This window comes from Patiria miniata, unplaced genomic scaffold (genome assembly GCF_015706575.1).
Source record: "Patiria miniata isolate m_02_andy unplaced genomic scaffold, ASM1570657v1 HiC_scaffold_5, whole genome shotgun sequence".
NCBI classification, from domain to species: Eukaryota; Metazoa; Echinodermata; class Asteroidea; order Valvatida; family Asterinidae; genus Patiria; species Patiria miniata.
In genome coordinates, this window is record NW_024037072.1 from 7,999,382 (window position 1) to 8,025,104 (window position 25,723).

At 39.4% G+C, this 25,723-nt stretch overlaps 2 protein-coding genes across 8 annotated transcripts; one reads left to right on the plus strand and one right to left on the minus strand.

The window, feature by feature from the left end:
* The first annotated feature begins 3,865 nt into the window (after window positions 1-3,865).
* Window positions 3,866-9,669, plus strand: LOC119740509 (U6 snRNA-associated Sm-like protein LSm5). Its single transcript, XM_038215843.1, has 5 exons — window positions 3,866-4,013; window positions 6,273-6,368; window positions 6,674-6,701; window positions 7,102-7,174; window positions 7,707-9,669. Exons 1-5 carry the CDS (start codon window positions 3,965-3,967, stop codon window positions 7,737-7,739), a joined length of 279 nt encoding a protein of 92 aa, XP_038071771.1. The 5' UTR covers window positions 3,866-3,964; the 3' UTR covers window positions 7,740-9,669.
* Window positions 9,670-10,284: 615 nt separating this feature from the next.
* Window positions 10,285-25,526, minus strand: LOC119740508. 7 transcript variants are annotated; one of them, XM_038215838.1, is made up of 4 exons: window positions 25,191-25,526; window positions 20,810-20,894; window positions 14,287-14,456; window positions 10,286-12,225 (listed from the first exon to the last, which is right to left on the minus strand). In XM_038215838.1, the coding sequence occupies exons 3-4, from the start codon at window positions 14,401-14,403 to the stop codon at window positions 10,624-10,626; spliced, it is 1,719 nt and encodes a 572-aa protein (XP_038071766.1). In that variant the 5' UTR covers window positions 14,404-14,456; window positions 20,810-20,894; window positions 25,191-25,526; the 3' UTR covers window positions 10,286-10,623. The 7 variants fall into 7 exon arrangements, with proteins under 7 accessions (XP_038071769.1, XP_038071770.1, XP_038071766.1 ...); XM_038215840.1 differs by lacking the exon at window positions 25,191-25,526 and adding an exon at window positions 22,897-22,915; XM_038215839.1 differs by lacking the exon at window positions 25,191-25,526 and adding an exon at window positions 21,801-21,921.
* Between the last annotated feature and the right edge of the window lie 197 nt (window positions 25,527-25,723).

Genomic DNA, 25,723 nt, shown 5'->3' on the forward strand with positions numbered 1-25,723 from the left:
AAAAAGGAAAAAAAAGGAACAAATAAAAAAAAAGAAAAGAGGTGCGAAGCCATATTGGTGTAAATTTGATGGGGGGGGGGGGTTAGGGCAAATGCTCCCCTGTTCATGCTCAGAAAAATGATAAATTGAGAATATAATGAAAAAGTTAAGGAATTTTGGGGGCAAAATTGCTTTGCCCCCCCCCCCCCCCGGAAAAATCCTGGCGACGCCCATGATCATAAAGTTACTTGTAAATGGTCGACAGTGGTTCATTGTTCACATCCTTTTAGCAGGTTAAGCCCTCTTACAGTTATTAAATACTTACTTTAAAACACTCCGGCACCCAATCGCTGCATTCAAATTTTAACCGGCACACCCTTCATGCAACTTTTTTACTGGCGCAGTCCACAGTTGCAGCTGGCAATTTCGAATATCCAAATAATCAGTCCAATTCGAGTAATCGAATACTAAATTATTCTAAAATGGACAGCCCTACCTTCTGGGACCTGCAAAAAGTATTGGTTGACTGTTCAAGATCACTTTATGAGACTTATCAACTCATATACAAGATATCCACTATCAACTCAGGTTTGTTGATTGCGCATTGGAAGGCAAAAATGGTTACTCCATCAACCTGCGAATTTTTGTGTTGTAAAGTCAAGGTCTGTACAAGCCAAATCACAAGTAATGTTAAATAATGAAAGGTTTGCGGAAACACCATGTGCGAATAATTTCTCAACTAAGAGAATGGTTCTGAAAAGAACCAGAGGTATAAACTCGACGTTCCGGTCAGTATGCTCTGACCGTCTTCAGGAGATGCCTAAACTCTAAGAAAGGAAATACTTGAGTAGCAAAAGCGAAATCAATTAAGTGTGAAGTAGCATCCTGTGTGGATGCCAAGTGGCTGGGATCCTAGAGCAAGCTTGGTGCCCACTGAAGTGGAACAGTAGGGTAGCAAGTAATGTTACAAGAAATGGGATAAACAGTGACTGAGGACTAGCTCAGGGTTTGGTCAGAGACTGAATGTCGTGCGATTGATTTGTGAGGCCTTGGCTTCTGTGGTTGGTTCCTCTGGGCACAACTTGAATAAGATGCTGTTTTCAAGTCAAACACTAGATAAGAGAGGTAGTTGTGGTGTGCAGCATTAGAAGTGTATCATGGTTTGGGCATCAGTTGCTAAAAAGTGGACGATAAGATTTATACTTGTTAATAAGTAAACTTTACCCTTGTAATCAGTCAGGTTACTTAAAGGGAATGTACAACATTTGGTTGCTTTCGCTGCAATTTTCAGAAATAAATGAATTTGTAGGATCAGTAACATAATATAGCAAATATTGTTAAAATGACTTATTTCACGTTTTGGGCTTGTAGATGCTGGGAAAACGAAGAAAACCAATCATGTTCTTGTAGTCTGGTTCCCTGACCCCACTTAAGATGAAACGGAGCAATTTATAGACTTTGGGGAATTGTAAGGTTAGAGAATCAGTCTAGCAGGTTTGTACCCCTTCACAGGTGTGTAATTAATTGCAAAGAAAATGCGGAATAACTAATTATGAAAATTTAGGAGTAGCTTTTGAAAAAAAGCCAGTTTTCTCCAACGCTGGTCGGCCAACCAGCGTTGGAAAAATACCATTTTTCTTGAAAATGTAAGCACACCAGGAGTCATGATTTTACAGGATGCATTAGAATGTCACTCCCTAACAATCCAGTGAGATATTTTGTAATAATTTGATCATTTCGTTTTGTGATGTTTGCAAATGTTGTATCTTCCCTTTAACCTTAAGAACTCTTTTGACTGAGGTAGCAAGGGTGATTATCTTGTGAAATTAATTATTTTAAAGCTGATTGTAATTTTTAAGAAATGTTTTATGTGTTGGCACAAAATGTAAAAATCAACGACTACACTACCTTCATGTGTAATAGTCATTTTTGAAATTGTATTCTCTTGAACAAAATAAAAGTAACTCCAACTCTCAGCATTATTATTGTATGTATTTGTTACTTATATAAGGCATGCTTATTAATTGGTAATTAAAGTGAATTACTTCCAGTGCATTGGATTTCAATCATAACAAACCTTGGACAAAGGTCTTTTGTAGACCCACTTTATAACTTAAATTCATATTTTCAAGAACAAAATTGACTTCAGAAGATTATTGTTCCATCCTTTTCATAGTTGTTTACAGCGTATTTTCAACCAAAGCCAAAATTAAATTGTAAATAGTACTCGGATATTTTTAACTGCTGCAATATATCCAGACATTTTCTGTAGCAATAATGTGTACATAAATTAGAATAAAGAATGCGTGTTACATAAATGGATCAATGAATAGTAACTTTAAATAATTCATCAATTTGTCAGTAAAGTTTTTCTTTTTATTTTGTAATGTACAGGAGGGGTAACATAGTTTTATTTTATTTTTTTCTGAAATTAATTTATTATAGGCATTTATAACTTTCTCAGAAACGTGTAATTATCTGCTATATAATCTTACTAATTTATCTAATTCTGGAGTTGCAATTATCTTTAAGTCTTATAAATTGTGTTAATTCAAGTAAAATTTTCTAAATATTTATCTCCGAACCTATCTTCGTTGTTGCCTTTTTTTCACAACGTTCGTGTTATCCTTGTCATTTTTCCTCTTTTAAAATCCTATGTCCCCGTTTCATTCCCGATATTTGTTTCTTCCTTTCCCAGTACATCTACCTCCTCTGCTAATTAATTCAGGGCCGGATATATTATGATATTGTGACATGATTTGTTTCTTTCCAGTTTGCAGTGTCACTGGACAAAGAAATTTCAATAAACCAGTCTCCTTCTTGCATGGTTAAAAAAAATATATTTCAAACAACTTTTGTCTGTTTACTCATGGTTTGTGTCCGTTTGCTGGGCGACTAAATAATATGACCGGTGTCCGCTGTATGAAACTGTTTTTTTTTAATAGACCTTCCTGTTATATGGGCCTAATGACGATTTCTTTTTTGGCGGGGGGGGGGGGGGCAAATCTATATCAAATCGGCCAATTATTTTCATGAACAATTTGTCGAACGATAATTATAAAATTCCAGGATTGATTAGTTGATTGAAAGTGATTTTGATACAAACACAAATTGCAAGTTGAGTATATTCTACTTGCCACAAACTTTCCTGACCAATCATGTTCCCCGATGTTCAAATCGGCCAATTATTTTCATGAACAATTTGTCGAACGATCATTATAAAATTCCAGGATTGATTAGTTGATTGAAAGTGATTTTGATACAAACACAAATTGCAAGTTGAGTATATTCTACTTGCCACAAACTTTCCTGACCAATCATGTTCCCCGTCCCCCCCCCCCCCCCACCCCAGTGGCGTATTCGTTTAAAAGGGGTGGCTGGGCTGGGGGAACTTCCCTGCTCTAGCATCATCGTTCCACATTTTTCTCCAAAGAATTCGAAGTCCGAGAACTTCACAACTTCCAATTTGATCATTGAAGAGAAAAATCACGGGCAGTCATAGGTTAGAACGGGTGACTTGAACACACGGAAGTAGGAAACTATAGCGGTGGGATGCTTTCGAATTTCTCTTTTTGGCGTCAAACCACAGGACAAAGTATTAATAGCCAAGGTAACTCGGATGAAAGTAGCTATAGGCTAGGCCTACACTTTTTTCTCAGACCTCTCGCCAAATTACGATGTCTGGACTGATCTCTTTACGTGCTTGAACGAGCTCGGGAAGCAGATTTTAATAAAGATAGGCCTTAAAAAACATTCGGCTAGATTTCACACAATTTAGTCACGGGGCAGTTTCTTTAAAAAAAAAAGCAAGCTAGCACAATACTAAGAGGCGTCAACCTCTGATACGGGGGGGGGGGGGGGGGGGGGGTTGTCGCTCCGATCATCCAGTCACCTGTTTTCGCGGAGCGCGCGGCCGGGTGCGCGATCAATTTTTCACTGTATAGCGCCACCACGTGGTCGATGTTGAAAAGCGAGTTGAATCAAGATGGCGACTTCCACGACAGACACAAATCCGTCCCAGCTCCTACCGTTAGGTATTGTTTTCTGCCTATTTGGTTATTTGTTCGCATTTTACACTTTACATAATGAACGTATTGGTGAAATACGCAATCAAGCCGTTTTATAGCATTCATTTTTGTGGTAGTTTTGTTAACAAAAAGGCAGTGGATATTTTGCCGGAGACGGCAAACCTTTACCGTAAACTAGCTCTACTGAGTGGAGCGTTGAATTACGGGTACCCCTCCATACAAACGCTCCACCGATTTGCCATACTTTGGTAGCACTTACACGGTCGTCATGACGGTATGCATTTTTTGCCCTCACGAGGACAAGGCCCCAAAAAACTGATAAAGAAAATACAAATGAGGAAGACAGTAACCCTGGATAGATCCACACATTCATGACATTCCATAAGACCCCTCAAATTGTTTCAAACAACCGGTAATTTTGAAAAAAGAACAAAATAGTCTGAACTTACCGCTCACAATTAAATGTGTCTGCCGAGTTGCACAGTCTATTTCACTGACATGACTGATGCATAATTCATTGCGCGCGTGTGTGACGTCACTATTGAAGAAAAACAAGTCGCGCTTAATCAATGACTGTTTCATGTACTGATATGTGCCCCGCACCAAAAACCCACAGTCAGACGGCGCGGGGCACATATGACTACATGAAACAGCTATTGATTAAGCGCGACTTGTTTTTCTTCAATAGTGACGTCACACACGCGCGCAATGAATTATGCATCAGTCATGTCAGTGAAATAGACTGTGCAACTCGGCAGACACATTTAATTGTGAGCGGTAAGTTCAGACTATTTTGTTCTTTTTTCAAAATTACCGGTTGTTTGAAACAATTTGAGGGGTCATATGGAATGTCATGAATGTGTGGATCTATCCAGGGTTACTGTCTTCCTCATTTGTATTTTCTTTATCAGTTTTTTTGGGCCTTGTCCTCGCGAGGGCATGCACAAAATGCATACCGTCATGACGACCGTGTAAGTGCTACCAAAGTATGGCAAATCGGTGGAGCGTTTGTATGGAGGGGTACCCGTAATTCAACGCTCCACTCAGTAGAGCTAACCGTAAACGTTAGTTTGCCGGATATGCACTGAACATGCGCAGTTACTGTTTTTTTGTACTTAAAACATTTTCCGGTGACAAATTTTAGTCTGGCTCCATGCCAATATTATCGTTGTAACCTCGTATTCACAAGATGGGATTCAGAACAATTATAATTTCGGACTTTATTTCCCTTTTACAAAAAATCCTCCAGAGCCACAAATCTGAAAAAGAAAATGTAATACTCTGCAATAAAATGTTTGAGACATGTTAAAATAATAAAAGAAGAATATTCTTATTTATTTGGGGATGGGAAATTTTTTTTTTTAAATGTGGCGGGGGTCGGGATCAAACCCGAGTCATCCCGCTCACTAGAGCGTTTTCTTAACCACTACATCAAACATGCTATTACCTCCGGCAAAATATCCACTATCTAACAAAAATGAATTGAAAGTGAAAAGAGGCCAATGCTGCATAGTTGGGTGCCCTCACTAAGGATAGGTAGGCCTAGAAATTTAGAAATCTAGAATTTAGAAATGGTAATGAATCTCGCAGTTAAATTGTAGCAGACTAGGTTAACAGTAGACCCGTGAACGTGGCTATATATATTACTAGTCCCATAAATGTGACTGAAATACTGGACTACCTCCGTATATCAGTCACAAATCCACATGTAGTATTTGGACGCGACGGAGAGTCCGTTGCTAAGGGAGCCGAAAATCCATTCAAAATCGCAATTATTTTGTCACTTTATACTCACACAATGCCGTCTTCAACTGCTACAACAAAACGTTAAATTCGGCACCTTCAGAGGTCTAGTTATCTTGTAATTTCGAGTTGAATTCGGACGACTTTTACAGCCATTGTTCACGAAAGCGTCGTGTTGCATGACGTCATGGGTTGTGATAAATCGCGCCCTCACTAGCTTGCATCAAATTTTGACGATGTGCATCTGTACGGCTGTTGCCTGTCATTCAGTTTTGGTCAAAAGTGCATGTAACCGGGAAAATCCACCATCTTGGGGGGAAAAGTCCATCCCCTTTTCTATGAGTATGTGGATTTACATAAAACAATGGATTCTTTTTTCTATTGGAATGGGGTCTTAAAGTACACAATGTGTCTATCTTTTACAGGCTTTATGTTGACTTAACTTGGGTACATATGTAGGACCTAAACGTAAAGCAATGTCCTTGTGCTAGTTCAAATAACAATATCACTTTTGTTCCGTAGAGCTTGTGGATAAATGCATCGGATCCCGTATTCACATCGTCATGAAGAGTGACAAGGAAATCGTTGGTACCCTGCTTGGATTTGATGACTTTGTCAGTATCCTTTTCAAGTTACAAAAGTTAATGACAAGAGCACAACATTTTAATCTATTCATTAGTCCAAGTAACATCATTTTTTTTTTACATTTGGACATTATCAGTCACTAGTAGGACCTCAACAATATTCCTACTACAATGTCCAACAAATACAAAAGCCCTGTTATCCCCAAAATAGGATTATCATCCATTATCATCCCAACTATAGTTGGAACTTTCTGAGCTTCACAAAATGCTCGTGCAGTGGGCATGTGGGCAATGAAGCATTTCAGTACTGTTAAAGTTCTTTAACTTGTGATAATTCAGACATGGTATTGGAAGATGTTGTTGAGTTGTAAGTATTCTATAAGTAATACATTTCCGTTTCAACTTTCAAGTTTGTGTCCAGAATTGTTTTTTCATGAGTATGAATGTTGGTATATCATGTGCCCGAATAGACTATCATATGGGTAGCAAATCACAATATTGCAAAGTTTGAGTTTGTTATTTCTCATTGTGTGCCCTTGTAAAAAATACAAACCTCAAGATACGTGTCGTGTTTCCATTTTGAGTAAGACTGATCATGCTATGCCTGTCCCATACTATCAGCCCCTGTAATATCGACTGCATTTGTCGATGCATAGGTTGATTACATTTGAGAAGTCCCTGATTTTCCCCCACCCGGCCCCTCCCCTACATTTTATCAACATTAATTAAAGATGTTCTTAACATACACTATGATATTTTTTTTCCAGTGAATTAACAGCGGAGGGTCGAAGAGTCACCAAACTGGACCAGATTTTGCTGAATGGAAACAACATCACGATGGTAGGCAACAATCAAGATTTTTTTTCTTGACCGAAGTTCTTGTACAGTACACTCATTTCAGACTGTGTTTCAGAGTTGCGAAGAATCAAAAAGTGTTACGAGCATCTCTGGTCCTAAATAGATTTTGGTTGAAAGCGGGCAAACATAATGTATTCATATTCCATTGACTAGATGTTGAAGTCGTTCTGATTGCATCACTTGATCTTGCAGCCTCGTCTGTAATAAACACTTCTAACATTGAACTTTTCATGTATTTAAGTACATTTTTGTAAAATCTATGCCAATTCGGGTGATTCACAATGCAGTGCGCCACCAAGAGTTTGCCACGGAGAGTTCTTTTTCTCCAGTGCACTGTGGGAGATGGTTGACAACTTCAAATGGAGGTGCTAGAAAGATTTTTATAAGGGTTTGCACACTGCTGTCATCAAGAAATGTCATTATAGGTACTTTCTCACCCTAAGGTTTTGAAGGATATTGCAGGATGGAGGGTATTTTGATATGATTGCTATCCCCTATCTTTTCCATCTTGCAGCTCATTCCTGGAAGTGAAGGACCGGAGGTATAGCACACAATGGTGATACAGGGAGATCGAGAACAAGAGATGTTTCATTTTTGTGAAGTTGTACAAATGTAGTCCTAAAAGGATGTCCCTATTACCTGAGGGAAGGGCTTGGGAGCTGTAGATTGATCGAACGTTTCGACTATTGTTGACTTCATTTTGGCATTTTATGGAAACCGCTTAAGAGCAGGGTCCAATTTCAGGGCGCTGCTTAACAATTAGCAAAAAAGTTGGGCTTTAAATTATAGCAGGAAATTGTGCTAACCTTAAGCACTTTTTGATGGCATGGATGTGCCAACAATTGTGTGCACATGGAAACTTCTATCGTAAACTTGAGTGTGACTTTTGCAGTGCTTACTGCCTCCATGAAATAGACGGAGGCTCTGTTCACAGAAAAATTGTGTGCTCAGCAGCGCCATGAAATTGGCCCATGTTCTGAGGCGTTTGCCACCTTCCATAAAAATCAGTGAAGTCCATTTAAAATCTAGGATTGCACCTGTTTCTTTGGCTTATTTATACATATTTTTACCCTTCCTACTCTGATTCCATGAAATTCCACTTCAAGGTTTTGCAGGATTTTGATGGAGTCAGGTTCATAGACCCTAGCCACTTTTACTTTACTTTAGCTCGGTCATCTATTAATTTGTAGAAAGAATGTGCCATTGGTTTACTGCACAGTGTTTTATTGAAGTAGATTAAGGAAAACTTATGATGAAAATTCCAAGGAAACTAAGGGTCGTTAATTTAATTCCTTTTAGGAAAGCTGACCGGCATGTGGGTGTATTGCTTGTGTAAGTTCATGTTCTGTACACTCTAGTAAGTGTTTGCTTAAAGAAAGTATTCTACAGGTAAAAAAAACCCCAGCTATTTAATTTCCCTCACAAAAAATGAAAAACAGGAGTCTGGGTGATTATTCCAATCTTGTAACCGAACTATCAAAGTAAGTTACAGTAAGTTAAGAATATTTTGGATGATTTGTTCTCATTGCAGTAAACTGGTGAAACAGGCAAAGGCCTTTGAATTTGTAACCGCACCATTCATAATTAATGTCTTATGGAAAGGTTCTAGGCATCCATAGAGCTTCATTTATTAACCTAGAGGCATAATTGCAGTACTTGATCCAGTTTGATAAAAGTGCAGGTGGACAAAAGAAAAGTAAGGTTCCATGCAGCACTCAGTTTCCATTTACAGTTGACTCTCGTTAGTACAAACACTGTTAATACAATTTCTGGTCATAGCAAACATAGAGCCTTGGTCCCAACTGTGTATTTATGTGCACAATGAATGGAACTGACGTTCCTCTTAATACAAAATTCTGATATAACAAACAATTTGGCTAGGTACGAACGAGTTTGTATTAACAAGAGTCGACTGTACTTTCTGCATTACTATCAAACTGGATGCCTGTAGTAGAAGTCGGCACTCAAGGAATTCAATACAGCTCTATGTAGGATATTACAAACAATTTATCTTACACCATACCAATGAGACACATTACTGTAATATATATCTTATTTATTTGGCAAACTTGTGATTGAAACAATCATTAACTTTGATTTTCCAGAAACCTGATTTTTTTAAAATAAACTTTGAAGTATCCTCCTGGAGTAAATTAAACTTGAGATTGACGTCAATTGAAATTTGCATCTGGGTTCTGTTGATTTGAACGTTGGGTTTGCCCTATATTATTAAACTAGTGAAGGTCAAAACTCAATATTTTAATAGACATTGATGTAAAAAAAAATTGGATTCTCTGAAAATTTGCCTGCAGACTGTTAATGCATTGATATGTTTCAGAATACACGTACATTTGTTGCTCTTTCGAAGAAAAAAAATGTGTTCATTGTTTTTAGTTAAAAGTATAACACATGTAAACATGTACTTGTAGAGACAAGAACTGAAAGCATTAAAAGTTTTGATAAATCTTAGAATTACATTTCTGAGATTGGGTCTATTTATTTAATGCCAGTACTGTTAAAATTCAGGATATATCAGTTTCTGTTTAATCTGCAGCAGTAATGAACAATTCTAGAAAATATCCATCACAGCTTGAGATATTGCAATGTAATTCAAATGTCACTTCTCAGAACAGAAATCTGTTCTACAAAAGATGTTCAATGCTAAAGAGGGGTAGGTTCCTGTATGTGTAGTCCACTTGAGGGCAGTGTTGTCACGTCCATCGCAAGTATAAGTGATGAGTAAACCATTCCTATGACATCACACTATTGTTAAAAGTGTGGATTCGGATCTACGAATCTCTTACACTGCGCACAAAGTGTGGATTCGGAACGACGAATCTTTAGTAAAGTGTGGATTCGGAATTACGAATCCACACGTTGAAAACGTCGGACTATTATTCTCCATAATGAGCATGAATAGGACCGTCTGCGTCAACGTTTGCTTTCCGAAAATTACCAATGAATCTTCACTGTCAGATTCTTCGCCGTCACTGCAAAATCTACTTTTAGTCAGAAAGAAATCGTCGTCTGAACTATCCATTTTGACGTAAGGAGCCTATACACGCCTCGTTAATTCTTAAATTACGAATCCACACTTTCTCGTGTATTCTCCTTAACGTAATAAATCAAAGAGCCAATTCACAAGTCAAGTATCGGGATGAACAGTAAGAAAGGAATGCTGCTGTCACAGTTCATTTACATTGGTACCTCAGGACTGGATGTTTTAGAAGACTTGTGATGGACTTGTGATTGACTTGAGTGCAACACTTGCTGAGGGCCAACATGGAATTCTAAGCATTGTAGGCTTAAATGTGCTCCAAGTCAATTTTCTTTAATACTCTCTCCTTTCTCTGATTTGCACTAACTACTTGATGATGTCTCAACCCTGATGTCTCCAACTATCTACATTGGAATTATCAATGAACAAGTCACTATACTTTCATCAAAGGATGAGTTGAACTTTTACCCATGTCTCTCAAGAACTTATCTCGCCGCTTTGGTTGATTATTTCTGTGAGGATACTTCTGGCCTTTGTAGTCGGCATAGGATTCCCTGTAGGCTTCCTCGCTGCTATGATACAAAAAGTCTGACTGAGATTCAAGTAATAGTCCTTCGTTCCAATTTTCATCTTTGACAGCATTTCTGTGACGTTTATCACTAACAGAGTACGATTGTCTTGCGTGGGAGTTGGGATTTCTGGAGCCTGTATTGGAAAAGAAGTTTGGGGAAGATGGGGTTTTCTTAAGTCTGGGTGAGTTCATTCTGCCTTGCTGCTGATGGTGTTTGGAATGGTCTTTCTGCATAGATAGTCCTGGTGAAGAACGTGAGGGCCGACTGGAATATTTGGTGTCTATGTAAGAGTCATAGCTACTGTCTGAGAATCGAGGCGAATCCCTAGCCTCATCTTCTGAGCTCATTGCAGGTGTTCTTGAGTTTCCGTTCCACTGACCCCGGATTGGTCCGTTCTTTTCTGAAGTGTCACTGGCTACTGACGGCGGTCTATCAGAAGGCACTCCATTCATGCTGTTGGGTCTCAAGAGAAACTGTGAAGATTGGGTCTTTCTTAACACGGGCATGTTAGGCCGAGGGGAGCTCGTTTCCCTGTTTGGTTCAGGAGTACTCGATCCGGATATTGTTAACTTCCTGACATCAATCTGCTGTGCTGACTGGCTCCTCTTAAACTTCCTGGTAATATGACCTGAATTTATGCTTTGTGATCCGTATCTTCTTGGCTGCTCAGCACCATTGTTTACACTACTATCCGAAAAGTCTTGGAAATTTCTCATCTCATCTTCTGAGCTCTGCATTGATTCATTCCCTTTTGAATGCAAACGAGAGTCCTCTCTCATCACCAGATGACTCTGATCTGATTCAGGGATGGAGTAGATACTCTTGCCATGCTTGTGGATGATTGATTTCCACCTGTTCCCAGAGCTTTTAGACTTACTGTTCCTGGTTGGTGTATCTCCACTATGCCGCCTTCTCACCATACTGTAAGCATCCTCATAAGTGGAGTTCCTCCCCCGAGTGTGGTCATCCATAGCTTGATTCATTTCACTGCTGTTCCAATGAGGGGGCATCCCACATCCTGGTCTGAAACCATTTTCAGTTCCGCTCTGCTGCTCCAAGCTGGCTCCTGCTCCCTCTGGTACCATATAATTTGGGGGAGGGTACCCCATCGGTGCATCATCCTCATACCCAGAGCCCGATTCGTAAACCTCCAAAGACTGCTGCCGGTACCTCCCATCTCCTTTTAGATGCCCGGTAGACCCATCTGTATCATACTCCAAGAAAGCCTGGTATCCTGCTTCACTGTCCCCGTGAGATGAGGCCAACTCACTGGCTGTGGTATAGTCTGTCGTGTAGTTCACATCACTGAGCCCTGAGTCTATAGACCTGCGTTGGTGGGGAAGCTCATCTGAGCCCTGCTGGTCGGTGTGAGTAGCAGCGTATTGTCTTAAAAGTCTCTTCAGCTCTCGACGGATTGACTTGATCTCCTTGTGGATGAGACGCTGCGCCTCCTTGATGCTGTTCTGGAGGGAGAAAGACAAAGTGGAGTTGTAAAAAATCAAATGCACGAAAAAAAAGTGGATTTTGACTACCAAAGAAGTAAATCAAGAAACATGGGAAAATGTGTCTTAATTGTGGCTGTACGCCGGCTACTCAAAAGAGGTACAAATGACTTTGTTGTTCATCCAATTACAAATTAGACTAAAAAGTGGTAAGATTTCACCATTAATCTGGTTGAAACAGGTTTTCGAAAGGTTGATACAAGGATTGAATTTGCGCCTTTAAAAAATTCAAGAACTCATGCTTTGAACAATTTTAAAAGACTGTTACTTCATTGCGTCGAGCACTAAGTCTTGTTCAGCAGTTTTGTAAAGTTTATAGTTGTTTTATAAACTTTATAAGATCAACCTCTTTCTAGAGGTATTGATGAATTTGGATATGAACGAAACGGACCACATTTGTACATGTATTTGGATTTGAATGAACGTATTTATCAAAAGAATGCCCAAATAACAAAATCGAACGTCTCTTTTGATGTTCGAATGCTGATTGTATTTTTGTTATTTTTTATTATATCCTTCTGGTAATGAAACCAAGGATTCCTCAGAAGTGCCATAGACACAGTAGCTTACAAGCCTGAAAAAAAAATCCTGTAAGAAGAAGACAGTGAGAAGAAATTGCAGTTTTAGAGGTGGGAGGAAAACGCCAGAAGAATATTCTTGGGAAAAACTGACGGAATAAATCACGAAGGGCCTGAATCCAATCCACATGTGGACCAGGGCAGAAATCAAACCTGGGCCACAGCGGTGGAAGGCAAGGACAGTAACCACTGCGCCAACCTTATATTTATAAGGGAGCATTCATTTTAAAACGAGTACTTTTTCTAATTCAAAAAAGCAGCAAGTCACCTCTGCTTATACTTCAGACCTCTAGTCAAACATGCATGTCTAACTCTACACCAATCATGCATTTAACTGGATGGAAATCAGCTCAGATTATGTCTCATTTGGTTTGGATCACAGCACTAAGGGCCGGGTGCCGTAATTTGCGTTACACCATGCCAGATGCCCCGAGCTATTTACTCTTCCCATTCAGGCATTTTGGTGCTCTTTGTCAAAACGGAGAAAATGGATACAAGGGAAGGGCCATTGTTAGGAGCTCCTTCGTGCCATTAACTGACAGAACCTAACTCACGCTTTAGACCTCACAGACCCACGCTGACAATGATTACAACAAAAGAACTGAAAGAAACCAGGATTAAATTTGATTGATAATCTGTTTACCCAGTGCTTCAGAAATGACATAGAGAAAGATGGCGCAATTACGGATAGGGACGTGGACTGTTTGAGATGTTTTGAAGGATGCAGGAATAAAGGCGGTCTGCCTGGTTATAAAAAGGAGCTAATGAGGTATAAGGACCTCAGGTATAGGCTGAGGCTCCATACTCTAGGACAAGTGATTTCCCACGTAACTACCAGTGAAGAGTATCCTTTCAATTGAGAAATGTCTACTTGGACAAATTCCTGGAAAAGGAGCAATAAAGGACGTACGTTGGCGCGGTGGTGCTTTCTTCATCATCCTCTGTGAACCGGGTTAGCTTAGAGTTCCATCCAGGCCGCAAATTTGTCTCCTGCAGGCTAGTTAGTTATTTTTTACCCCAAAAGTGAATGAATGTTCTTTCCTGGATTGTATTTGATCAAGTCATGCTGATTGATGAAATAAATTCACCTTTTTTTGCTGATTCATGGCTCAGGAGAATATAAATTAATAGGTGGGGGAGGGGGGAAACTTTATTTTGAGAACCATTTCGTTACCAACTGCCGCATTACCAGAAGTATACATGTAACTGCGTCCGGGCCGACATGTGGCTTGGGTAGTCCGTTCCAACCGGATTCCTGAGGTTTTCCCTTTAATAATACCCTTCCGGTGTTTTCCTCACGCCTATAAAACTGAACACTTCATCATATTGTCTTCGACCTTTAAGCTTCTTCCGGCTTGTGCATTTTGAAGACTATTATTTCTTTTCTTCTTTTTTTTCATTACTAGAAGGAAAGAATTAAAGTGAAAGTTGTGGACAAGTATACCTGTTCGTCTCGAAGGACGACGATGAGTTCTTCATCCGGGAGATCTTCGATGTCTGTCCCTGTCTCTTCCCCGTCTTCGCCCTCGTCATAATCGCTGCCGTCGCCGGACCACGCCATGTGGCTGTACCTGGCCGTCCAGGTCAAATCAGATCTCTTCCCAACTTAGAATCCTGCAGTTAATGAGGCATCAATTGAAATCAGCTTGTGAATTTTGGAGGGTAATCGTTCGGCAGTATACCACTTATCACAGATTAAAGGCATCATGTGCATTTCATGAAGTTTCTTCGTTTCTAATAAAGGCACCACTCAAAATACAAAGAAGACCGCTAAAAAAAGTTGAAATTTTAGCTCTTAGTCGATATTACAATTTTCTAGAAAACTGTGGGAAAAAAATACATGGCCATTGCACAACCTTCTGATCACGAAACTTGATTGTTGTCAATAGAAAGTACTACTCTTCATTCCAAAAACCAGTCTATCGTTGGAAATCACCTACATTTCTTGATTTCTTCTAAATGACAGCAAACCAGACGGACTAATTTCATGGGGTGTTTAGTATCACTACGATCATTGATCCAAGAAAGCTACTGAAAACAATTCGGTAGGTTACTTTTGGGCCAATGAAAATGATCCTATATGTCTTTAACTGAGAAAATGAGATACACGCAAAACCATGGCATTCTGCAGAGTTTGTGGAGGTCATACGAAGTAAACTGTTTCCATATAGGCATCATGACGAGTGTCAGTATAATGTCAGGCTTTGTAGGCCATTTCATCCAACGATATTATGGCTAGATGAAGCATTTTCAACTCTCACAATATCAACGATTAATCGTCAGAAACACGGAGAAGAGGTCAACCAAACACAAAAACAGAAATCGGGCACCAAATTAATATCTGTCATAATACTCTGTGTACGCCTTATAATTATCTGTCTACATGTATCTCGTGTGGCCATCGTTTAGCTTTCAAAGCAAGGTTGTCCACGTCAACTCTGGCAAGATTCCATTTTCATTTTGACAATAAACGCTCTTGTTTGGCACGGAATATTGTGTGGTCTCGAGGTTACAAAGATTAACGACGTGAAAATGGAAACAGAATTGCCACTAAATAGCACGGAGCCGGATTCATCATTAACACTTGTACTCTGTGATCGTCGTAATGCCCTTGATCAGAGAATATTATTATTATTATTATGATGCGAGTAAGTTTCTTTCAGTGATATAATACAACTAGGTGTAATAAAACTTAATCACACAAAACCCAAAGCGTTTTCCAAAGAGGTATATAAGTTGTTACCCCTTAAAATGGCAGAAATATCCTTGAAAACAAAATAAAACATAAGCCGGCGGTAATGCAGGTATAGAAATATGCTAACATCATTAAAAAAAAGAAGCAGACAGTTATTACAAGAAATTGAAATTTACAATTAACAACTTTCCTATTAAAATTTACTCTCCCCGTACTTTTCATCAAATTAGATTTTTAACTTGTATGTTTTTTTCTCACAAAACTGCAATCCTAAATGAGAAATATGTGCCCGAGTTATTGCACGGCCGCAAATAATGAACCAAAACATATGGGATAAATGGTCAAAACCAGAATGGTTTAATGATGTTTGAGATGGTGACCACAAAGGGAGGCCCTTATAGTTCAGATTGTGTAGCAGATATTTATGCATATTCACTGGCGCTGCGGTGCAGTTATCCGCACTTTTTCGTCAATTATTGTACAGCGTCCGAAAAGTTTGGGACTGTCAATACACTAAAAAATTGCCTGGGTTAATTTTACCAAAGAAAGGGTGAAAACTGGAACTACCCAAACTTGGGTTGTTCTATAACCAATTGTTTGGGTTAGAATTTCTGCTTAGTTCAACCAAAACTTGTGGTCATTCAAGACCAAATTTAATTTGGTCTTGTCTGACTACAACTTTTGGTTGAATTTAACAGAAATTATAACCGAAACAATTGGTTATAGAACAACACAAGTTTGGCTAGTTCCAGTTTTCACCCTTTCTGGTATAATTAACCCAGGCAATTTTTCAGAGTACTTTGTGTGTGAGAGTGCTGAGATAGTAAAACATGCAATACAAGAAATTAGACTGGCACATGAAACAATCAGCCAAACACCCACTAGTAATCTACTGTGTCAAAAGAAAGTTCTCATAAATATACCCAACTCTATTTCTACACATGTCCATAGTCATGTCACCAGACTGCTGAAGGATCGATCTTTTCAATAAGTTGGACATGTAACACAATAGTCGTAGGCTTCAAAGTTAAATTACTCTCATGTGCACATTAGCCCCATAAATGTGGCCAATTTACTGGATTACCTCCGTAAATAAAGGCCACACTTCCACCATGTGCAAAAACATGTCGAACTTTGTCAAATTTTGATTTTCACATTTAGGCTTAGTTTGTAGTTCATTTTTGCTTTAGAAGCAAACTCACCCTCTTTATAGGCTAATCAGAAAGTGCTGCCTTTTTCAGATGTCTTTTTTTTCGTGAAATTTCCAGATTCGTTTGCACACGTTTGCGTATCCAAATTTCAACATGAAATTTCACAAAAATTAGACATTTGAAAAAGGCAGCACTTTCTGATTAGCCTATAAAGAGGGCGAGTATGCTTCTAAAGCAAAAATAAACTACAAACTAAGCCTAAATTTGAAAATCAAAATTTGACAAAGTTCGACATGTTTTTGTACATGGTGGAAGTGTGGCCTTTATTTACGGAGGAAATCCAGTAAATTGGCCACATTTATGGGGCTAATGTGCAACATGCATGCTGAAGAAAAGTCTCCTTTAATTAAACAAAACTGAATTGAGACCTAATTGGGCTGGTGAAATACTGAGGACCTTGTCTTTTTTTCATGACAACTTTGGAGAATATTTAGCCTGTTTTATTCCTCCATGGCTTGAAATTAGTATAGTTGGCCTGATTTTTGTTTAGCATGTTTTGAACTCAAGGTCCCAGTCGGGTTCCGATATTACTCTTGTGTTGTGAGAAGACATACGTCGGTCAGAGATTGGCAAAAATATCGAGCAACCATGATATTGAGTCAGTACCGCTGCCTTTGTGCGCGAAATGGTAAAGAATTTAACAACACTAACATAACATTACCTTCACAAAATCCCGAGAAATCAACCAAGCTCGGCCCTCGTTTGGCAGGGTGCACCGCGATATGGAGTGACATGGTACTTGATGCAATATCGAACTACCGTGACTATACCCGTATTCTAACCAGGATAACCACAGCGTTACATAACCGGTAATGAGTCTTATTCATCAGATCCAACCTCCACCATACTCCCAAACAAAAGCTCATCCCATTGCCTTTGTAATTCCGTACTAACCCGCTACCATTATCACCATCGATCGCTAAAGTTGTGTGAAGGTTTGGCCTGATCCGCCCTCAAATAATCCTAAGATTTCCGAGAAAAAATAACACGTTGTACCGGTGGGTAGAAATTAATTGGTTTTTATCAGAAACTCGTTAACTATTGTGTGCCAGCTAAGGGTGCTAAAAAGTCGTATCTCTGCAATGTGAAGGTGAAAGCCCACCAATCGCCATTTAGCAAACTTTGCCAAAAATGACCTTGGTAAATACGCTCCATTTTTCATTCTATCGAGTAAAACTACCCCAAAACAATTACACCTATAGGCCAAAATATCAAGATGAATATTGTTAGGATGCAAATGAGAACATTAGACAGTCTGTCCTCGTCTTCCATTGGACTTGTCTTTGGAGGAAATAATCCAAATTGTAACACTACCTTTTCTCGATCATTCTATCAGCTGTTGTCGTAAAGTAACAAGCGCGTTGACTTATATGTTGAACTAAAATAAACATTTTTGGTTCGAAGAGTTTATTTCATCTGAATGTTTATATCTGTAATACGTCTTACTGTACACCTGAAATCGAATAGCGAACTTATCAAGATAGTCTTTGCCATTTGTAATTCAAACCATAACACTTTTTGTATTAAGGTTCAAACTTACCATAATGTTGATGGAATTCCAACACATGAAAACGACAGTTTCTCCGATCAAACATAAGTCATTCCGTTCACAGTCAACACAAACAAATAACATTGTACAGTATTACGGAACATAGGAATTGTGGTACACCACAAATTGTCGCATTTACAAGCTCCCCTACTGTGTACTGGTCGTATTAACGCCACCCCACGATGTTCCGATTGTCATCCCGTATACTGCACTCACCTGGGTGCACCAACAATCCGGTCTGAATGGGCCATTATTCGCAATCGGCTTCGTGCTTTGGGCTTGCCCTCTCACTCGTGAAATAGAATTGGCGAATAGTTGACAAACAGTCAATTAATTGGTAGCGAAGGTGAAAAGCCTCTTACGTCTATATAACAACAGAAACTGTTCTCGACTTTTGCCCGATGTGAAGGGGAATCTTGTTCTCCTCGTACGGCGGTCGCAAGCTTCAAAACGCGGGACACTGCAGAGCTACATGCACAGGGTTCTGCCCAACAAAATGGCCAGTTTTTCATAACCAGAATAGGTCACCATGCGTCCTTCACTGATCAAAACATTTGTCTACCATCACTTATTGCTATCCTTGAGTTTATTTTATGGTTATTAACATTCTTGGTGTTGTGTTGTTGATGAAGGCACACTGAAAAATCACACTGAACTCTGTGTCTTGTAAGTCCGAATTAAGAAACATATTTTCTCGACAAGGCCGGCTAATAATAGGCTTACGTCTGGGAAATTTGTTCTTTCGTAAACCTAAAAGATGGTCAACTTTTGAAGGTCTCTAGAATTGTTGACTGCATTTTTGCCAGTGTAGATTTAGTTCAATAATTTCTCAAAGATGTACTTAAAAACAATTCTTTGAATGACAATCGACGAAATCGCCTATTATATTACCAAGTAAAAGAAAATAACCGATTGTTTTTCCTCAAAAATTTACTGACAGACCAAGTAAAATCGCTTCGTGGTAAGTCCAGCTACGCCAACTTGACTGGGAATCTTCATTCAACACTGAACTCTCTCCCGAATAAACACATATTCGTCACACGTCGGTCAGGATCAAGGGTACAAGCCAAATTACTAGGCCTAACATTACCTCAGGGAACTCCGTCAATTTCAGATGTCATGTCAGTGGGATTTTTTGACAATCTAGAATTTCAAATACACCATCCAAAAAAGAGGGACATGTGTTGAACTAAGACATGCGGCTTAGTAATGCCGATTTCGTTGTAGCCGGGACCAAATGTCGGACAATTATTTAACAACCTTACCTGTTGCAATTTCATTTTAGTTTTTCAGTCACAATTTGTGCAACAGATACAATGATAAAAACATGAAATCTTGATACCGCTGTGAAACAAAAACAATTCAATCAAGTTAACTTCGCACCATAATACGCGACTATAGCTCATCTTTTCCATGTGTCATAGTACAGCACCAAACTTCAACACGAATATAATGTCTATTATCACGGTGACTCAGTCTCAATGGAATTCCGTAATACTTCAGGTTAGGCCTAAGTTTTGGTCTCAACGGACTTAATAGTCAAAATGCAAGTGTCCGTAAAATGAACTGAACTGACATTTTGACCAGTGTGCCAAAGGTTAAACGGCAAACTTGTACCACTGCAGAAAGATTGACAACCGATGCGAGAATTCATTCAGTCCACGAGGAACCATTGCCAGCATCGATCAGCTTCAATTTACTGTATGCAGGCCTATATAGGGCCTTTGGTATAAAACCAACACGAAGCAATAATGGACCATATCAACGGCTTCAACATTTTTGTGTGTGAGAAGTTGAATGCAGCTATAGTCTAAAAAGTACAGAATAAAATACTTACAGATATCTTGGAACTTGAACACGTCTTTCATCAAACATTTGTCATAAATTCTCATAACAGGATGCAGACTTCACTCCAAATTTACAGGGGAACATTTGAAGGCTTTTACCCACCGAAACTTGCCTAAGTAAACCCACTCGACTACTGCGTAAATGTTGTCCTAGGTAATCCGTGAGTAAACGCCGGTCGCGATTGTCTGGAGGCAGGGCGATGGCACCAAACAGCAACTGAGCAAATTTGCTTCCCAAACACTTGACTCCTTTCCGTCAACTCAGCTCACTGTTAAGAACAGCAACCCAACCCTGGCAGAAAATTGGCTTGTTGTGTAGAGTGAATATTTCGAATGTTTTTGGAGAGTGAAGTGAGTGGAAAGCAACAATAGTAAGAATAGCAAGTGCATGTTTCACCGCCACAGCGAACAATCGATAGCTCCCCATAACTACATGACTTCTATAAAGATCGAAAGAAAATTACCTGCAATTATGCCTAACATATAACATTTAAAAACCACCAGTCCGTTCCCATTTGGATGGAGTATAAAGTGCCTTTCATCATTGATAAGCAAAATTAATAACGGTAAAATGTTGTCCCAATGAGCGCACTCATTGGCTCATTCGAGCAAACTTACTACCTGTATCACACGTGTAATTGGTAGCAAGTGAGATACGAATTTACCTGCATGGGTCATGACGTTATAAGTCTGGAGACGCACATTCATCCATGACCTTATCTGCCGATTCTGCTCTCCCCGTCACGGTACCTGCAGAAGTCAGGGTAAAGAGACAGTGCTAATATGAAAGGGGTAATTCACCCTTGCGATATCTAAACCTAATCTACAATCACAAGTTAATATCGAGGACCGAAACGGCAGGAAAAAACACATGTCCACGGACAAAGATGCCTGGGAGAAAAAAAAGGGGGGGAAAAAACTTGTGCAATATATATATTTTTTTACATACGTAACACTGCCTGCTATTAACAAAGGTCTTCGTCTAATCAATCGATGTTCATTATCCATACACATACTCAAACCACAGTAAAGGAAAATGTGCATTTTTGTGTCCACTTTGCCGTGCATATATATATATACGGGTAAAACTGTTCTGAACATCGACTATTTTCCATGTAAACAGTGAAGATGACACGGAACATACTACATGTATAACATAGAAGAACAGTTCAACGGCAAGTGACTGTGACCCGACTCTACAAGGGGCAATTTCCTACGTCAACTCCCGTAATTAATAGTCAGGTTCTGACAGTAGGCCTATGTCAACACAAAATGTTCGGCATGGGTGCGAAGTGATGTTTGTCGACAATATGAAAAGATCACTGAATGGTCACAAACACTCGGAATATGTGGTAGACTCTGAATGGCAACCGACGAAAGCATGTAAGATGTCCAACAAATCGGAAGTCGCACACCGTTGTCAAATGAATTGACCCTTTCAAAACTCACCTAGTTCACTATACTTCCCAGAAATTCTCCAAGAATGTTTGGTATCATTAATTCTCATTCACAAAAATCCTTCAAAAAGCCCCCAACCTCCAAGAGTGCGACTCACAAACGTTTACGAATTCCAGTCAATAATGAGTCAAACTGACGTTGTTTAGTCCGTCCTGTTAACAATTTTGGTGATAGTGTAGAGCAAGAAATCAGACGCACCGTTCGTTAGGCAACTGTTGAATGCCAACCAATCACTGAAAAATGGCCCTTTCCCCCAAACTCAGTGGGACACATAATTTGTTACCCCCACCGGATCTATAGAAGTGGTTGCAATGTAAACACCTTAAATGCACCCACTTGCAAGAAGCCCCAACATCTGCAGCTTAATTATAAGCTCGTCTCATGATCATCTGGGTTAGGCTACCTTGCAAGGCGCCATTGTTGTGGCTTCTTCAGGCTTCACTGGCGGCTTAGCCATTAAAAATTTAGACCACCGTTCAGCCTTTAAACCGCCTTCTTTTGTTATCTATCGACTGGACGAGCCTCCCTCTCCATGTCCAGTCAAACATAATCCGAGTTAACAGCACGAGTCCTGTCCACTCCTTTTGTGTTGGTTCTTCGCATGAAACAAACAGAGGAATCGTATTTGCAGTGGAGATTAAGAAACGCAAAGCGCAAAAAAAGTCTACTTTGGAGCTGAAAATAGCGCCCTACTTCTCAAGATTCCTCGGAGAAAAGATTTCACCCTTCTGTGATTTCACCAAACTTTCTTCCATGCGTGGTTTGGGTCACTAATTAATCATTAGCTGTATCATTCGTACTTTAGGAACAATACGATTAGCGAAACAGTTTAAATTCGATCTTGGAATCTAAAATTTTACTGTAAACCATGACTAAACCGTTATATCTTCCAAGGGCCCAATTGCCTCAGAATGAGATGATAGATTCGGAGATACTTTCAACGAGGAAATCAGTCAAGCTTACCCCCATCGACCAAAATAAGGCATTAGGATTGTCAATAGTTGGAATCGAACCCTGGCCAACGATGAAATCAGTCAAACTTACCCCATCGACCAAAATAATGCATCATGATGGTCAATAGTTGGAATCGAACCCTGGCCACCCAAGTGGTGCGTCACAGTCCATTACCAAGTGACTCGATGTTATGCAATGGAATGAAAACTTCTCTCTATCGTTCACTTGAAACAAGTAGAGTACCAAATTTGCCTTGAGCAGTAAAGTAGTGCCAAAATGGGCCCGGTTATTGGTACATTTTGGGGTGTTTTTTTTTAAGGAAAAACAATGAATCACATACCGCCACACTGTGTAGCTCCGGCATTATGATGTTTTCTCAAGAACAGCTCGACAAAAATGACAAACTCCCAATGACGAAAGTCCCAAAATACTGTGTACGTGTTTCCTATCACGTATCGCTGATGTACGGCGTGGATGGTTTATTTAGGTTGTCGAGAGAGCGGGAGCATTTATACACTCACAAACTGAAGCCCAAGGGGGTTCAACATCATAGCTCATTCTGGAGTGGAGGTACCAGGGCTATAGCCCACGTGGGCCAGTAAGACAGACTGTTGAAGTATCAATGAGGCCGGATGGATAAAATATTGATACCCCATTTCCATTCCGCCCCATGCGCCACAAACTACTTCGCCCCATTTCCACTTCGCCCAATTTCCATTTTGCCTCAAAACCGCTTCGCCCCATTTCCAATTCGTCCCTTTACCACTCCGCCAGACTGACACGTCGCCCCATTGTCACTTCGCCCCACTGCCACTTCGGCCGATTCCCATTTTTGGTTTGTTTTAAATTCTGCCAAAGAAAATGTTGAGACTTTCAAATCTTGTTCGGAAAATTAACGTTTTCTGAAATTGCTGTGAAATGATGTCTGAAATGTTTGTTGAGTTTTCACAAAATTATTCGGACGATATCGATGTAAAATATGCAGCTGAAAAGGCAATCAAGTAATGTTTAAACTATATTACTTTTCAATGAAAACCAAAAAGCTTATTTCAGGCTGAAAACGTATTTAAAAAAGAAAAAGCTGTATACACGAAGGTCGATAATAATAAAGCATAATTGGACAGACGGAATTATTCTTTAATTGGCGAAGACGATAATAAAAAGGCGAACGAGGTTTATGTCATTGGACGTTGGCTTAAAGGCATACAGGATCATCTGCATTTGTCAAAAAAGTAACCTACCCAAATATTATCAAACGGCTTACTTGGATAAAAGATCGTACTGGTACTAAACACCCCGTGAAATTATTCCGTCTGGCTTGCTGTCATTTAGAAGGAATCAAGAAATATAGCTGCTTTCCAACGATCGGTCAATTGACTGAATTTTGGAAAAAAAGACTGCTATATTGGACGAAATTGTTTTTCGCGATCAAGAGGTTGTTGTGCATTGTTTTCACTGTTTTCTCGAAACTAGTCTAACATCCACTGGGCTGAAACTTCAACAGATTAGGTTATGAACATTCTTCTTTGGATTTTGGGTGGTGTTATTACTGAAGACAAACAAAACGCATGAAAAGAAAATAATTCTATACTGAAGTGTAAAGTGAAACGCCACCAGTTAAGTGTCACGATGGTGTGTTTTTTCGAGAAAAAAATACGTTTGTTAAATTAAATTATTGCCTTTGAGGTTGAAATGTTAGACCCTCGAATTAATTTCATTTTTAAAGTTAAATTGGAGCTCAAGATCCTGTCCTCGCTCCAACTAAACAAATTAAGCTTTGCAGTTTATATAAATAATATGGTAAGTGTGGAATGCACGAGGAACAAGTTTATATTACAAACGCTGTTTAGGTTTTACGCGATTCCGTCGTCTTCATACTTTCGCAGACACTGTTGGCCAAGTTATTTCTGCCACATTTTCCTGAATGCATCCGAAACAAAGGTCGCACTTTGATTTGTGCATTTGTGTATTTTACGTATTCTGTTTCCTAATCCTATCCACATGCATGGTCAGGCCCCTGTCACGAATTATATTTGCTGGCAAATTATTACTGGAAAAAATATTACGGTAAACAAAGGGACTTTTAATTTTCTGTAATGTTCTTAGGAATTCACATTAACTGTTGAAAAAACCCTGTATTTCAGCTCAAGGAGAATTTGCCTTCGAGTTGGCAATGAAAATTGCCTCGTTTGGTTTTATAGTCCTAGTCTGCCATTGAACGGCTGTAGTTTCTCCGGATAGGAAATGTGTACATGAACGGGCACCCATGAACGTATGGTAAGCCCATGGGGCACCACATGGAATGCATTTCTCAGTGAAAACGTATAAACACACCATCCCATGGCATGCTAAAAGTTTCAATTACCACATATTATATGATCGTTTCAATTACCATTACGTGTATATTACCACTTTGATTTGCAAAATGTATCTTAGGCTGAAAACACGTCTTCCAGTTGGCCTATATTCCAACGCCAACAATGCAGTTTATTACTGCCAACTCTTAATACTTAAGATCGAGTATTGTCCTTTTATATGCGTTTCAGATCGTTCAAAATGTGCAATTACCTTGAAATAAATAGATTCAGACTGAAAAAGAACAACAATCCATGGTTGATATACATGTGTACTTACACTGGACAGCGTTCCAGATCTTTATACTTGGGGCGTACTGGCAGTATAAAGTCCTATTCGTATTATGTAAACGGCGTGCTTCATGAAACGCTGTCAATGACTGGCTTTCTGTGTCGAAAGTTGAACACTACATCCATCCATGTCAGTCAACAGCTATATTCTCTCTCTTGAGGCGAATATTTATCTATCTACGAATGATCCACTGAAGAATCGTACATGATCGATCCAATTTTAGTAGAAAAACACGCACACAAAACTCTGAATGTCGCCGCTTTTGTTGTCCAATAAGCGGAAGAAAATTTCACAGCTGTTGATTTTCCGGCAACACAAAAGGCAAAACAAGAAGTTTTAGAAGAGTTCTACTTCTCTCCGAAGATCATTTGAAATATTCGGCAGGCCTATAGAGGCTGACTCGATCAAAATAGGTTAACAAGAAGGTCTCTGCATGCAAACCATAAATCGGAGTTTGTAATGATGCTTCGTGCAGTTACCAATTTCATGAATACATAAAACAGCCGTCTGGCTACTTCAAA